Here is a 16903-nt window from a genome sequence, read left to right as displayed (position 1 = left end):
GACATGCCTATGCCACAGGTAGTGGTTTGTGGGCATGGCACCCAGAGTGGGATGCCATGTCGCTTTACCTTTTTCTTCCCACCAACACACACTATCTGCAATGGTAGTGTGCATGTCTTCAGTGAGGGTTCCCTTAGGATAGCACAAAACATGCTGCATCCCTTAGGAACCATCAATGGCCACAGAGCCCTTGTACCACTGGTACGTTTTACAAGGGACTTGGCTGTACCCAGCAGTGTGCCAATTGTGGAAGCAATGGTACAGCTTTAGGGAAACAACAGATGCTGGGGCCTGGTTAGCAAGATCCCACACACACTCAGTCAGTTAGCATCAGATATCAGGCAAAAAGTGTGTGTGTGTGTGTTTGGGGGAGGGGTGTTACATGGACAAATTCAAAATACCTTGGGACAGATCTTGGCCGCTCTGGAGTTAATAGACTAGATTGTCCCTGTACCTGCAGGATGCCTATTTTCTTATACGCTTTCTGCTGTCCCATAGGCCGTCACCTGTGGTTCAAGGACAGCCAGGAATATTTTCCAATTTGCCGTGCTCACCTTGGTCCTTGCCAGTGCGCCTCAGGTGTTCACGAAAGTGATGACAGTGGTGGCGGAACAGCTTCAGAGGTTGGAGAATACCAGTCTTCCCCCCCTAACTTCATGACCAGCTGTTGAAGGTGGGCTTGCTACAGTTAGTCGTAGACCATCTCCAGACAATGGCAAACCTGTTGACATCTTTGGGATTCACAGTCAGCAAATCAAATTGGCACCCTTCTACTTCATAGAAGTTGCTATTTGTTTGGAGCTATCCTAGACACAGTGCCATTCAAGTCCTTCCTTCTGCCGCAGTAAGTCTTGGACATTCCATCCCAACATTTCAGCTTTGATCCTGAATCTTGGAGAGGGAAGCTCTGAGAATATTTATGACATCTTTGCCTCCTCTATCTCCGATCCCTGGTCGATTATGCCAGGTCACACATGCAGGCGATACAATGGTATTTGACGTTCCAGTGGGCACAACACCAAGATAATCTGCTAGTTGTCACCCAGATTTTGGAAGAGGTTGCTCGTGATCTGCAGTGGCTTCTCAAATGTAGTTAGTCAAGTGGCAGCCCCTCACCCTTCGCCATCGTGAAAAGATGGAGGTGATGGATGTGTTCATACTGCAATGGCGAGGTCATCTGGGGAAGGTCGAGATCAGAGGGCTTTGGTCTTTGATGGAAACCATTCTTCATATCACCCTGTTGGAGTTGCAGGTTTTTAATCTATCTATCATGAAGGCCTTCTTGCCATCCACCAAGGTGAGGCTTGTACAGGTTCTCATGGACAACACCACCTCCGTGTGCTACTGTAGCAAGAAGGGTGGGTTGGTGTCCTGGTTCCTGTGCCAAGAGACTTTGAGTCTCCAGAGTTGTGTGGAGCAAGGTTGAGGTGACATGACCAGAGTCGGTCCAAATCCAGAAGTGGATCCTTGAGGCCCTGCCGGGATCTGAGCTGCTGGTGCGGAACCAGCAGGGGCACAAGAGGGGTCGGGCCTCCCAAATATGGCACACATGATAACTTCTTGAGTTGGGCAGGAGTCACTCTGGCTCCTGGAAATTTTGGGAAGCATGGAGGAGATCCAGGTTCAGCCGCAGAGCGAGGCCCAGAATTTGGACACTCCTGTTTCAATGACTTCTTCTAGTGCTTACCGGAGTGTCCCAATGATTTTGAGTGGAATGACGACCTTGGACTCTGAGACAGCTTTCGGGACATTCCTATCGATCAGGACAACGACCGGCGTGCGTGGAGTCACATGACGGGCCGCCACGAGCTTGAGAGCGCCCCCTCAAGGGCTTCTGGTTCATTGTGCCACAGTCAAAGCTGGACTTTGGGTCCTGGTTGCGCTCGATGCACCACAGGCAAACAAGGTGTGGGTCCGTCACTGACATCAGCGCGTGACAGGCGCCGCAGGGCTTTGTCGGCGTTCTTGGATGATATCCTGCCACACCAGGAGTAAAACCACAAAAAAGCTTCAACAAAATGTAAAAAAAAAAAAAAAAAAAAGGAAATGTTCAGTCAAAAAAGACTGAAGGGGTAGCTCTTCCTGGATCTGCACTGGCTGGCGCAGAAAAGAAAGAACAGATATCAGCATGCCTGACTTGTTGCACCACAGTCAAACAAGGTGCGGGTCTGTCACTGACATCTGCCGGTGAAAGGCGCCACAGGGTTTGAGGTTGGCCTTCTTGGATGACATCCTGCCTCACCAGGAGGAAAACCTCAAAAAAGCTTGGACAAAATGAAAACCTCAAAAAAGCTTGGACAAAATGTTGAAATAAGCTCAGTCAAAAAAGTCTGAAGATGTAGCTCTTCCTGGATATGTGTTGGCTGGCACAGAAAGAAAAGAACAGACATCAGCGTGCCTAGGTGGCACCCATATATGGGCTGTGGTCACTGCTGCTGGTGCGGATGATACAGACGACTCATGCGGAGCCGGCCAACGCCACCTACCAGCGCACAGCGGTACTGCTCAAGAAAAATCTTCCTGATCCAGTCTGACGCCTGGGATGATTTTAGGGTGAGGCATCTGCAGCTAGTCCTAGTCTCTACCAGATAAAGCAATACCATAAGTAACTTGTTTGTTCATCATACTAAGGACCACAAAAGAGACAACCAGCTTTTTACTGCTTTCTCTGGGTTGAAGAAAGGGAAGGTGGTGCAGAAGAGCAAGTTAGATTTTCCTCTGCATTAAGGTCTGCTGTGCACTGGCCAAGAAACAGACTCCAGAAGGTCTTGGAGCCCATTCCAGCTAGCCAAGGCTGCCATCTTTACACTGGCACACTAAATTTGTGCTTGATATCTATTTACCAGTCAGTACAAATTGCCCATTTTATCACATGAAGCCACCTTTTAATTGCACGGGGAATCTGAGTAACGCAGCCATGTTTGGGATGCATCATTATTGGAAAGCTTCATTAGTGCACCACAATAGTTGTGGTTTCTTGATCATTTTATAATCGAAGATCAGTTGTATCTGCCTGTACTGTGAATAGTTCTCATTCACGTGGTTCAGCTTCAGTCGTTAAAATAGTCATCCACAATGCACATTTTAGTCTTATTTCTGATAGTGTTGTATTGTTATGCATACCTCGTCAGATAACGTGTTGTCCCAGAAAAGGATGATTTATGTGTGCTTGTAGAATTTCAAATATGTTTCTCTAGAATGGAAATAAAACAAATGTCAGAATATACAAACAAAGCATGTCATGTAAGTCATGGATCATTTCTATGGTTTATTACAACTTTGAAACTGCAGATGATATTTTCTGCTTACATTAAATATGGTTTTGCTGCAACTTTCAGTTGATGCAATGTATGGTTCAAATTTTCTGACCTTTATTCCTGCTACTATTCAGCTTGTGCCTTTACTTTTAGGTGTCAATCAGTTTTTGTATGGAATATCTGATGAAATGAGGCAGAAGCACCGGGAACAGGTGTTTCAAGTGAGCCATGAGTCTGTGGCTAAAGTTGCTAATAAGTGAGTCTTTATGTGCTAAATACTCTGTATAATCATCTTCTCTTAATACTGTAAAGTATATATCAAATGAAAATATTTAGGACTTTGTGTACAGTATGTCGAATTGCCTGCCACAAAGTAATTAGATGTGAATATGATGTACCAGAGTGCTTGGGAGTGTCTAATATATGTCTGCTACTGAAAGAAACAGGTAAGCCTATTTGGGGAAAAGGTGAGGGTGAAAAGGCGTTTAACTGAATTCATACAAGATTTCTAGGAATTGATTGAATGTTATGTTAGTCACATGTAAAGCACTTAATGCAGCCTGGGACAAAATCAAAATGCTGTGAATGGGAAGAAAATGAGGAAGGGCTATTGAGAATAGAAAGAGTGAGCATCAAAATGTTCATATTAATTCACTGGTGGAAGCATCTGTGCTACGTTATGGGTAGCCTAGATTGGGTGTCTCGTTGAATGGACAAGAATGTTGGAGCTGGACAGGAAAGGCATGTATAGGCTGTGGTGAAAGAGTGAAGGATCAGGAGGAAAATGATAGTTCAAATTTGGAGATAATGATGGATCTGGAGGAGGAAGATGAGGGTTGGATGGGAAATGTGGAGCAAGAGGATTATATGATGAGGATGATCAAGAGGTGAGGGCGTAAACAGGGATATAATGTGGAGGAGAATGAGGATCGGGAAGTAAGGGAGGAGGATAAGTATTATTATCAGGCAGAGGAGAATTAGGATCAATTGGAGGGAGATGATAATGAGGTGAGTGATTATCAGCAGGATCATGGGGAGGAGTATAACGGTAATCATGATGAGGAGGAGGGTCAGAATCTCACACTTGAATGTGTTCAAATGTCATGTTTAAAAATAAAATATTTTACTATATCACATTGCTGCATATCGCAAACCTGCAAAATTAAAGGAACATGAGAGGCTAAAACATTAGGAAGCATATATTTTACTAAGTAATATAAAGTTGGTTGCAATTAGTTTAGTAACTAAATTTGAAATACTAAATGCTTTGTGAAAGAATGTAATTTGTCCACTGATTAGTCTCAATTTGAAGACTAAGCCCTAAAAATCGACTATTGATGAACAGATGCAAAAAAGCTCAGAAATGTAGAGTTGACCAGTATTTCCTTAGAATGTTCATAATTGTTGTGCTACCGTTACTTCAGTGGAAGTTTTCTATCATGCAGTGGACAAATATTTTGGGCGACAGCTTTGTTTTATTCCTTCACTTTTTCAGAAGTGAAACCAATTGAAGATGCAGTGTTGAAAATAAGTTGTAGGAAGTTGGCTCTGTATGCGCTATTTCAAAGTAAGGAATAGTATGCACAGAGTCCAAGGGTTCCCCTTAGAGGTAAGATAGTGGCAAAAAGAGATAATACTAATGCTCTATTTTGTGGTAGTGTGGTCGAGCAGTAGGCTTATCAAAGGAGTAGTGTTAAGCATTTGTTGTACGTACACACAGGCAATAAATGAGGAACACATACTCAGAGACAATTCCAGGCCAATAGGTTTTTGTATAGAAAAATATCTTTTCTTAGTTTATTTTAAGAACCACAGGTTCAAATTCTACATGTAATATCTCATTTGAAAAGTATTGCAGGTAAGTACTTTAGGAACTTTGAATTATAACAATAGCATATATACTTTTTACATAAAACACATTTAGCTGTTTTAAAAGTTGACACTGCAATTTTCACAGTTCCTGGGGGAGGTAAAGTAATGTTAGTTCTTGCAGGTAAGTAAACCACCTACGGGGTTCAAATTGGGGTCCAAGGTAGCCCACCGTTGGGGGTTCAGAGCAACCCCAAAGTCACCACACCAGCAGCTCAGGGCCGGTCAGGTGCAGAGTTCAAAGTGGTGCCCAAAACACATAGGCTTCAATGGAGAAGGGGGTGCCCCGGTTCCAGTCTGCCAGCAGGTAAGTACCCGTGTCTTCGGAGGGCAGACCAGGGGGGTTTTGCAGGGCACCGGGGGGGACGCAAGCTCACACAAAAAGTACACCCTCAGCGGCACTGGGGCGGCCGGGTGCAGTGTGCAAATACACGTCGGATTTTCAATGGATTTCAATGGGAGACCAAGGGGTCTCTTCAGTGGTGCAGGCAGGCAAGGGGGGGGCTCCTCGGGGTAGCCACCACCTGGGCAAGGGAGAGGGCCTCCTGGGGGTCACTCCTGCACTGGAGTTCTGATCCTTCAGGTGCTGGGGGCTGCGGGTGCAGGGTCTTTTCCAGCCGTCGGGATTTTAGAGTCACGCAGTCGCGGTCAGGGGGAGCCTCGGGATTCCCTCTGCAGGCATCGCTGTGGGGGTTCCGGGGGGACAACTTTGGTTACTCACAGTCTTGGAGTCGCCTGGGGGTCCTCCCTGTAGCGTTGTTTCTCCACCAGTCGAGTCGGGGTCGCCGGGTGCAGTGTTGCAAGTCTCACGCTTTTTGCAGGGATTGCAGGAGTCTTTAAAATTTAGATTTCACTACCACATGATTAATTTCTATTTGTCAATTTATTACTATATGATCTGGGGAAGGAACAAACAATCATGGCTGAGTTCATTTAAAATATTATACAGTTTTTTTTAAAAGAGGGTAGATGGTAAAATGACTTTAGGAGTTTAAATTTCAAAGTGGTGTCTCTAAAATATAATTCAACAGGTGACTTATGTAAGGAAATGCCTCCTTGGCATGGTTACCCCCTGACTTTTTGCCTTTGCTGATGCTATGTTTTGATTTGAAAGTGTGCTGAGGCCTGCTAACCAGGCCCCAGCACCAGTGTTCTTTCCCTAACCTGTAATTTTGTTTTACACAATTGGCACACCCTGGCATCCAGGTAAGGTCTCTAAGGGGTGCAGAATATCTAATGCCACCCTGGGGACCCCTCACTCAGCACAGACACACTGCTTACCAGCTTGTGTGTGCTGGTGAGGACAAAATGACTAAGTCGACATGGCACTCCCTTCAGGGTGCCATGTCAACCTCACACTGCCTGTGGCATAGGTAAGCCACCCCTCTAGCAGGCCTCACAGCCCTAAGGCAGGGTGCACTATACCACAGGTGAGGGCATAGGTGCATGAGCACTATGCCCCTACAGTGTCTAAGCAAAACCTTAGACATTGTAAGTGTAGGGTAGCCATAAGAGTATATGGCCTGGGAGTCTGTCAAAAACGAACTCCACAGCTCCATAATGGCTACACTGAATACTGGGAAGTTTAGTATCAAACTTCTCAGAATAATAAACCCACACTGATGCCAGTGTTGGATTTATTAAAAAATGCACACAGAGGGCATCTTAGAGATACCCCCTGTATTTTACCCAATTGTTCAGTGCAGGACTGACTGGTCTCTGCCAGCCTGCTGCTGAGAGACGAGTTCTGACCCCATGTGGTGAGAGCCTTTGTGCTCTCTGAGGACAGAAACAAATCCTGCTCTGGGTGGAGGTGCTTCACACCTCCCCCCTGCAGGAACTGTAACACCTAGCAGTGAGCTTCAAAGGCTCAAGCTTCGTGTTACAATGCCCCAGGGCACTCCAGCTAGTGGAGATGCCCGCCCCCTGGACCCAGCCCCCACTTTTGGCGGCAAGTCCAGGAGAGATAATGAGAAAAACAAGGAGGAGCCACTGGCCAGTCAGGACAGCCCCTAAGGTGTCCTGAGCTGAGGTGACTCTGACTTTTAGAAATCCTCCATCTTACAGGATTCCCCCAATAGGGATAGGAATGTGACCCCATCCCCTTGGGAGGAGGCACAAAGAGGGTGTACCCACCCTCAGGGCTAGTAGCCATTGGCTACTAACCCCCCAGACCTAAACACGCCCTTAAATTTAGTATTTAAGGGCTTCCCTGAACCTAAGAATTTAGATTCCTGAAACTACAAGAAGAAGAGGACTGCTGAGCTGAAAAACCCCTGCAGAGGAAGAACAGAAGACACCAACTGCTTTGGCCCCAGACTCACCGGCCTGTCTCCTGCCTTCCAAAGAAACCTGCTCCAGCGACGCTTTCCAAGGGACCAGCGACCTCTGAATCCTCTGAGGACTGCCCTGCTTCGAGAAAGACAAGAAACTCCTGAGGACAGCGGCCCTGCTCCAAAAGAACTGCAACTTTGTTTCAAGTAGCAGATTTAAAGACCCCTGCAACTCCCCACAAGAAGCGTGAGACTTGCAACACTGCACCCAGCGACCCCGACTCGACTGGTGGAGAACCAACACCTCAGGGAGGACCCTCCGGCGATTCCAAGACCGTGAGTAACCAAAGTTGTCCCCCCTGAGCCCCCACAGCGACGCCTGCAGAGGGAATCCCGAGGCTCCCCCTGACCGCGACTGCCTGAACTCCATTTCCCGACGGCTGGAAAAGACCCTGCACCCGCAGCCCCCAGCACCTAAAGGAACGGAACTCCTGTGCAGGAGTGACCCCCAGGAGGCCCTCTCCCTTGCCCAGGTGGTGGCTACCCCGAGGAGCCCCCCCCTTGCCTGCCTGCCTGCAACGCTGAAGAGATCCCTTGATCTCTCATTGAAAACCCGACGCGTGTTTGCACACTGCACCCGGCCGCCCCCGAGCTGCTGAGGGTGTACTTTTTGTGCTGACTTGTGTCCCCCCCGGTGCCCTACAAAACCCCCCTGGTCTGCCCTCCGAAGACGCGCGGGTACTTACCTGCTGGCAGACTGGAACCGGGGCACCCCCTTCTCTCCATTGAAGCCTATGTGTTTTGGGCACCTCTTTGACCTTTGCACCTGACCGGCCCTGAGCTGCTAGTGTGATAACTTTGGGGTTGCTCTGAACCCCCAACGGTGGGCTACCTTGGACCAAAAACTGAAACCTGTAAGTGACTTACTTACCTGTTAAAACTAACATTACTTTACCTCCCCCAGGAACTGTGAAAATTGCACTGTGTCCACTTTTAAAACAGCTTATTGTGTTTTATGTAAAAAGTATACATGCTAATGAAATGATTCAAAGTTCCTAAAGTACTTAACTGCAATACCTTTCAAATGAGATATTACATGTAGAATTTGAACCTGTGGTTCTTAAAATAAACTAAGAAAAGATATTTTTCTATAACAAAACCTATTGGCTGGATTTGTCTCCGAGTGTGTGTTCCTCATTTATTGCCTGTGTGTATGTACAACAAATGCTTAACACTACTCCTTTGATAAGCCTACTGCTCGACCACACTACCACAAAATAGAGCATTAGTATTATCTCTTTTTGCCACTATCTTACCTCTAAGGGGAACCCTTGGACTCTGCATACTATTCCTTACTTTGAAATAGCACATACAGAGCCAACTTCCTACAAGCATGCTGAGACTTGCACCGGTGTCCTGTAAGCAGCTTCTGCCTCAATATCATTGATAAGCATTTCCTCATATTAGGAGCCCAAGCAGCCAGAGTGGCAAGTTCTGTGCCTTCTGTGCCGCCTTCAGATATTAAGACAGCCTCATTGGTTTCTCTGACTAGGCCAGAGTCTACTGCAATACCCAAGGTAAACCCAGCTACACCCTTGGTTGAAGTACTACCACCAATGGTGTTGCTAGGGACACTGAGGAGTGGTATTCGTACCCTTGGTGCTTTTCTTAGGGCGTTTGCTATCCCCTGCCCTTTGGCCTTTTTCCCTACACATCAAGCACCAAGGCTTCTTTTTAGAAGACGAGAAAGAAGATTTGGACCCACCCCCTGAAGAATTTTGTGGGCCTGATGAAGACTCTTCCTTCTTTAACCCATCTTTCTCCTGGGTTTTAGAAGAACTCTTCTTCGTTTGGTCACTCCCACTTTGAGATTTCTTACTCCCCCTGATGCGAACCCATTTGTCTTCCTTCTTTCCCAAGTCTTGGGGAGAGGTCAGATCTGAGTCCACCAGGTACTGATGCAGTTTTTCAGACCGTTATTAAGGATGTGCTCTCTCATGATAAGATAGCATAGCCCTTAATAGTCCTTCACATTACTACCATGTAACCTGCCTTCCAGAGCCTAAACTGAACAGTCCACAAAATCTACCCAGCCTTGAGAGGACTCCTTCTGAGTTTCTCTGAATTTAATCCTATACACATGAGTTGTGAGCCCAAACCCATCAATCGGAGCCTCTTACAAGAACACCATCTCCCTCCCTACCAGTCAAAAGTTTGTTTCAGCCTCTACAAAGGAGAGCCACAGGATAGCTGCCCACTGCCTCTGATGGACCTTCTGACCGTTACAGGACCTCTCTAAAGCAGTGATCCACTTATGGATGTCATTCCCAGCCTTGTAGGGAGGGAGACTATCTTGCTGAGATTCTTGGAATCAAAGGTGTCTTCCCTCACAGTGGACTGTTTTAAGCTGGCACCATGGGATTCTAACCCCAAATTCTTTCTCTCCCTTTCTATCTCTAGGGCCTCTCTCTCCAGAGCCATCTTCTGCTTTTTCAACTTGAGTTTGGCCTTTTCAAATTTCAGCAAGCTGTACCCCCTATCTAGGGAGCTCTCATCTGAGCTAGAGTGGATGGTGCCAACAGCAGATGCTGAGGCAAGGGAAGAGGAGGCCTTTCCAGTCTGATACTCCCAGGAGCCTCTGGACATCTGGTTTCCAAGATGGCAGAATCAACCGGCCACCTGGCAGTGCGCTGTGCACCTCCCTTGGGGAGGAGCTGAACAGGGGGGTGGGGGGACTCACCTGTCCTTTGTGTTGTTTCCCTCCAGAGCTGAAACTTGGGTTCCTGTACTGGTGCAAACCGGTTTGTGCAAGGAGGGCACCAAATGTGCCCTTCAAAGTGGTCTGATGGCGCTGAGAGGGCACGCCTACCACAGCCCGGAGACACCTATTTCTAAAGAAGAGGAGGTCACACATCCCACCTACAGGAAACACTTTGTTCTTTCTTCTTCTGCTCGAGTTAGGCTCAGCAGCAGGAGGACAGAACAGTGTATGGGGGTCTGCAGTACTGCGGCCTCGCAGTCTGACCCTGCAAGGCTCTACGAGCAGAACCAGGAAGATCCTCTAGGAACCCCCAGAGTACATGGTATCATGCAACTAGCACTGGAATTGGTGTAGTTGCTTGATTTCAACATGTTTGATGTCAAACATGCCTAGGTTTGGATAAGCTATAATGTAGTTGGACCACTCATGGTGACCAGTGTTCACTACGTACCGTAAGATGGCTTTCCTGCACATATAAAGACCAGCAATTGGAGTCTAGGGCTTGTAGGGGTACCTCTGCTTATGTAGGGGTACCCTCACACTTGGGAACATGCACCCTGCCCTTGGGCTGAAGGGCCTGCCAGAGGGGTGACTTAGTGTCCAAGTGCAGTGACCACGATATAAGACAAGCCTTATATCTAAAGTGAAAGGTGCACCATTTTACGCAGGCTGCAATGGCAGGCCTGTAGACACAGTTTGCATGGACTCCCATGGGTGGCTCAATACATGCTGTAGCCCATGAGAGTCCCCTGGTGCACCAATGCCCTGGGTACCTAAGTACCACCAAGGAAGGTGCACATAGCTCTGCCAGGTGGCCAGTTAATTCTGCCATCTTGAAAAAAAGATGTGCAGAGGCCCCTAGGATTGTCTGACTTGTTAGGCCAGGTAGATGACATCTGTGACCCCCTCTGTTCGGTGGGATATTTCAGAGAGTGATCAACCCCGTTCTAGGCTTAATTAAGGGCTCCCTTGGGAGTGTTTCCTCCGATTCATCGAGCAAGACTCTACAAGGAACTCTCTGCAAGGCATCTTCTGCTCCTGGCCTCCGGAACCCCTGCTGCTCTGTTTTTGGATCTGAAAGAAGGCTTTTGAGAGGGCTCCCCACCTCAACATGGCTTCTCCAGATCCTGCAAGATTTCTGTAACATCCGTGGCGGTGCATCCTCTAGGGTCACAAGGAATCTTCCTGCATCGAAGAAGCAAGAATGAATCTCCCTTGGAGTGAAGGAGTCACTCCCCTGCATCCGCAGGCGCACCGCAAGATGGTGAAAACCGGTTGGCGGAACCTGCTGTCCCACAGACAACGTAAATGCTCTGCTCACAGGTGGTGGTTCTTTGGTCCTCTTCGGGTCCAACTTGTCTTCTGACCAACTTGGGAGATGGTTGGCCCTTGCTGCAGCCACTGTTGCTCTTGCCAAGGCTTGTTCATTCTTCCTCCAAGACATCTTCGAGCTCCTGGAGGCCCCAGCCTCAAGCATTCTGCAACTCCAGTTTCAGCTTCCAACATTCCACAATTTTGTGAATACGCTGGTAACCAGCACACACCGGGTTACTTTTGGTCGCATCGGATTTGTCGTGGGCTTTGTCATCATTTCAGGAACATTCCTCCAATCAAACAAAGCCCACCTCTCAATACACTAGAGGTTACTTTAGAGGATCTTATAGAGGCTACAGTAGCAAAGGAAGAGGAAAGTAATCTACGTCTAGAGGTTCCTCATCCACCACTAAATAATGACTTAACATACCAACTCACACTACTCCTGTAGGGGGAAGGTTACAACTTTTTTACCCCTATGATCTCAGATTACTACAGATCAGTGGGTACTTCAAATTTTCTAAAATGGTTACTGTCTGGAGCTCATTTCCACTCCGCCAAATATACCCCCTTGAGCTCACAAACCCTCACAAGATCATCTCTCCTCAAAGAGGAAGTACATTCACTTCTTCTCAAAGGGGCTATAGAACCAGTACCATTACAATACCAAGGAACAGAAGTCTACTCCCTGTATTTTTTAATATACAAAAAAGACTGGTCTCTCAGGCCAATTTTAGATCTCAGACCCTTAAACCACTATATCCTATCAGAACAGTTTCATATGGTCACTCTTAAGGATGTTAGTCCCTTATTGCAACAAGGTGATTTCATGATAGCGTTAGACCTACAGGACACTTATTTTCACATTCCCATTCATCCTGCACACTACAAATACCTAAGATTTGTAGTTGCAGGAAAACATTACCAATTCAAGGTATTAACATTAGGGGGTCACAACCTCTCCCAGAGTATTCACAAAATGTCTTGCAGTAGTTGCAGCACATCTCAGAAGAAAACATATTCATGTTTTCCCTTATTTGGACGATTGGGTCACCAAAGCCAATTCATTCACACAGTGTCAACGCCACACCTAAACTACAATTTGTCTCCTACACTCTGGGGTTCACCATAAACTACTTAAATCTCATCTGCTACCTCTCCAGATACAACCCTATCTAGAAGCTACCCTCAACACACAATTAGGGCTAGCATTTCCCAACTCAACCAGAGTTCAGGCTTTTCAAACATTAATTGCTACATTGCAACAGAACCAAAGATACACAATAAGAACTATTATGAAACTGTTAGGGATGATGGCATCTTTTATTGTCATCGTACCTAATGCCAGACCTCATATGCGTCCTCTTTAACAATGTCTCTCTCGTCAATGGTCTCAGGGTCAAATGGAAGATCTAGTGTTGTTGGACCGCCAGACTTATTGCTCTTTGCATTGGTGAAACACCACAAACCTTATGAAAGTGCAACCTTTTTTAGACCCTATGGCTCCGATCACTGTCACAATGGCTGCTTCAAACACCGGTTGGGGAGCTCATCTCCTTAACCTCACAGTTCAGGGGATATGAGAGAATACTCAACGGTCTCTTCACATCAATTACCTGGCTCTGCAAGCAGTGTTAGCAATGAAAGCATTCCTTTCACAATTGCAACACAAGACAGTGTTGATGCGTACAGACAACATGGCTGCCATGTACCATCTTCAAAAACAGGGGGGACACAATCTCATCAACTGTCCCATCTTGCACAAACAATATGGAAATGGGCAATTCATCACCGCAGTCACATAGTGGCACAGTATCTCCCAGGGGCAGAAAATCGCTTTGCGGACCTGCTAAGCTGGATGCAGCAACAAGCACACGACTGGAAACTCCAGCCACAAGCCCTTCAACAGTACTTCCCAAAGTGGGGAACACCTCAAAGGGACCTATTTGCAACATATCAAAACAAAAAATGCTGAAACTTCGTCTCCAGGTACCCACACCCTCAATCTAAGGGCAATGCTGTATGGATAAGTTAGGGATATTTGCTCACGCCTTTCCCCCTCTCCCACTCATACCCTTTCTGGTCCAAAAGATAAAATCTTCCCTCATTTGCACGTCAACCATGGTTCACAACACTTTTGGAACTCTCAGTTCCACATCAGAAACTTCCCAACATACCAGACCTCCTGACACAAAGCCAGGGTCAAATAAGACATCCAAGTCCCAAATCACTCAACCTAGTGATATGGCTCATGAGGTCATAGAATTTGGATATTTAGAATTACCACAAGAATGTATGGATATTCTTAAAGAAGCATGCAAACCCACAACTAGACCAAAAGCAAATCTAACTTACACATCTATTTGTTTATATTTAGCAGCCATAACTGCATACCTTCAAAACCGACAGCATTTTTCTTTGTTCAGAATTCCAGTTATCAAAGCATTTATGGAAGGACTAAAAAGAATAATTCCACTAAGAATTCCTCCAGCTTGGAATCTTAAAATTGTACTCACGAGCCTTATGGCTCCACCGTTTGAGCCACTTCACTCCTGTTCCCTACAATTCCTTTCATGGAAAGTAGCTTTTTTTAATTGCTATCCACAAGCTTTAACTTTGGAAGAACCTTTCTTCCAAGAACATAAAGAAAAAATTGTTTTAAGAACAAATCTAAAATTCCTTCCAAAAGTAATTTTACAATTCCATATTAATCAGACAAGAGAATTACCAGTTTTCTTTCCACAACCAGATTCAGTAGCAGAAAGAGCGCTACATACTCTGGATGTTAAAATGATTCTTGTGTATTATATAGATAGAACAAAAAAGTTTAGGAAAACAAAATAACTTTTTTGTGGCTTTCTCCTTACCACACAAAGGAGAGCCTATATCTAAAACAACTATATCTAGATGGATAGTCAAATGTATTCAAACTCCTATAGCAAAGCTAAACTGTAATTACCTGTAGCACCTAGAGCACAGTCCAGTAGGAAAAAGGTGCATCTATGACATTTGCAGGTAATATACCTATAGCAGATATTTGTAAAGCAGCAACATGGTCTACACCACACACATTTACAAAACGTTATTGTGTAGACGTATTTGCACGACAACAGGCAAATGATGGGCAAGCTGTACTCCTAACACTCTTTCAAATAATTGCAACTCCTGCAAGCTAGCCACCACTTTATGAAGGGACTGCTTTACAGTCTATGCACAGTATCTGTATCTACAGCTACACACGCCGTCGAACGGAAAATGTTACTTACCAGTAGATATCTGTTTGTGGCATATAGTGCTGTAGATTCACAAATGTGTCCTCCCGAATGCGTGTAGACTTTGCAATTTAATACTATATAAATAATGTGCATATGTAAGTAGATAGCATAGACATCTTTTCTAGTCTACTCTCTATTTTTCACTACTTCACTCTCCCGCCTGCGGAGAAACAAAGGACTTGATTCGCAGTATTAACGAGGAGTAGTCACTCGAAAATCTTTGTCAAAGAAAAACAAGTTGTACAACTCCAAACCCATCACTAGATGGCAAGCTTATGCACAGCATGTGACTCAACAGCACTACATGCCACAAACAGATGTCTACTGGTAAATAACATTTTCCTTTTGCAATACCTGGTGTTCTTTCTTGTGAACAGTTACTGACTTGTGTGGTATTGCAAGTGCTTTCCAGTCTTCCTAGATACGCTTTAGCTGCTCACCACAGCTACCTCTAGGGAGCTTTTGGTATCTGGACTCCTAAACACTATCACTAAGGGTTGCCTGGACTTACTATAGGGTGCCGCTCTATAAGTGCTCACCATAAACTAAGCCAGACTACTTTGGTGGTACAGCGGTGGGATAATACACTTGCATTGCTTTACCACTTGGTAACCAGTGACTTTCCATAAGAAAGATCACTTCTAACTGTTGGGAACACACTATACTAGTAACTTCAGGGTCTTCTAAACTTTTAGCTTGGGTGGGCAGGGGCCTATCATAGCCCTTTCTTCAAACGTTTTAAAAGTTTAGAACTTTAGAGTAGGTAAGTAAACTACATATTCCACTCTAACAACATGTCTTTATTTGAGGGAGCTGACCTGACTAAGGAGTCTAGTTATGGGGCACTTAAGTTGCAGGAGCTTAGGACCCTATGCACAGCTAGGAAACTTAATACATCTATTAACCCTACCAAATCTACTCTCTTAGACTTAATCATTCAAGATGACATACAGAACCCTGATAGGGAAAGAGTTAGATGAGGATGGTGAACCACCACTGCTGGAAAAGGGGGTACCAGGTACTTCCTATGGACACACTGAACAGAACCATGAGGATTCTGGAGAGAACTTTAAATCTGCAGGGAACTATGCTGGTAGCACAAGTAGGTGTTGTAGTAGTAGTAGACCCACTTTTTTCTCCCTCTGGGTTGGTGAAAAGGGAGTTCAGGAAGAGTAGATCTTCCTCATCTTCCCTTGCCTCAGCATCTTCTGCTGGTTCAGTCCACTCTAGCTCAGAAGAGGGATCCTTATATAGGGGATTCAGCTTGCTGAAACTTGAGAAAGCAAAACTCAAGTTGAAAAAGCAGTAGCTAGCTGTTGAGAGAGAGGCTGTAGAGATGGGCAGGGAAAGGAAGAATTTGGGGTTAGAACCCCATGGTTGTAATATTAGAGTCCAGAGTCAGGGAAGACACCTTTGATCCTAGGAATCTTAGTAGGACAGTCCCTCCTTACAAGTCTGGGTAATGACATCTATAACTGGATTACTGCTTTAGAGATGGCATGTAAAGTTCAGAAGGTCCCTTGGAGGCAGTGGCCAGCTATCCTGTGTTTCTTCTTTGCAGACAAGGTAGGTAGAGGTAAACTTTCGGCAGTTGGTAGTTGTCTGCATCCTCTTCTCTAAGTCTTGAAAGAGGCTCTGATTGATGGGATTCAGCTCACAACTAAGGAGTATAGGATTAAGTTCATGGAATCTCAGGAGACCTCTCAAAATTGAGTAGATTTTGTTGACTGTGCAGTTAAGGCTCTGGAAGGCTGGTTGCATAGTAGACTGAGGATGGGCTGTACAATCTTTTCATCAGAGAGCACATCCTTAGCGGTTGTGTGTCTGACAAACTGCACCAGTAACTAGTGGACTCTGATCTGACCTGTTCCCAAGAATTGGGAAAGAAGGCAGACGAGTGGGTGTGCAGCAGGTTGGGTATGAAATCCCATGGTGAGGGTAACCAAAAGAAGAAGAATGCTTCTAAATCTCAGGAGAAGGATGGGGACTCATGTAAAGATACGGAGGAGTCTGCTACAGGTCTACAAAGTTCTTCTGGGGTTGGGTCCAAGTCCTTCTCTTCTTCCATCAGGAACCCTTGGTGCTTTTTGTGTAAAGAAAAAGGACATAGCACAGGTGATGGCAACTGTCCTAGGAAAATCACCAAGAACAGTA

At 45.7% G+C, this 16903-nt stretch overlaps 1 protein-coding gene across 4 annotated transcripts in view; it reads left to right on the top strand.

The window, feature by feature from the left end:
* PITRM1 (pitrilysin metallopeptidase 1) overlaps nucleotides 1-16903 on the top strand; it is a 392977-nt gene that overhangs the window by 364027 nt on the left and 12047 nt on the right. For all 4 annotated transcript variants that reach the window (XM_069211204.1, XM_069211202.1, XM_069211206.1 and 1 more), the window contains one exon: nucleotides 3411-3513. In XM_069211204.1, the coding sequence (XP_069067305.1) occupies nucleotides 3411-3513 (103 nt within the window). The remainder of the gene's footprint in view (nucleotides 1-3410; nucleotides 3514-16903) is intronic.

This window comes from Pleurodeles waltl, chromosome 10 (genome assembly GCF_031143425.1).
Source record: "Pleurodeles waltl isolate 20211129_DDA chromosome 10, aPleWal1.hap1.20221129, whole genome shotgun sequence".
NCBI classification, from domain to species: domain Eukaryota; kingdom Metazoa; phylum Chordata; class Amphibia; order Caudata; family Salamandridae; genus Pleurodeles; species Pleurodeles waltl.
Note: the sequence above shows the minus strand (reverse complement) of the source record. Positions and strands in the feature narration are given on the sequence as shown.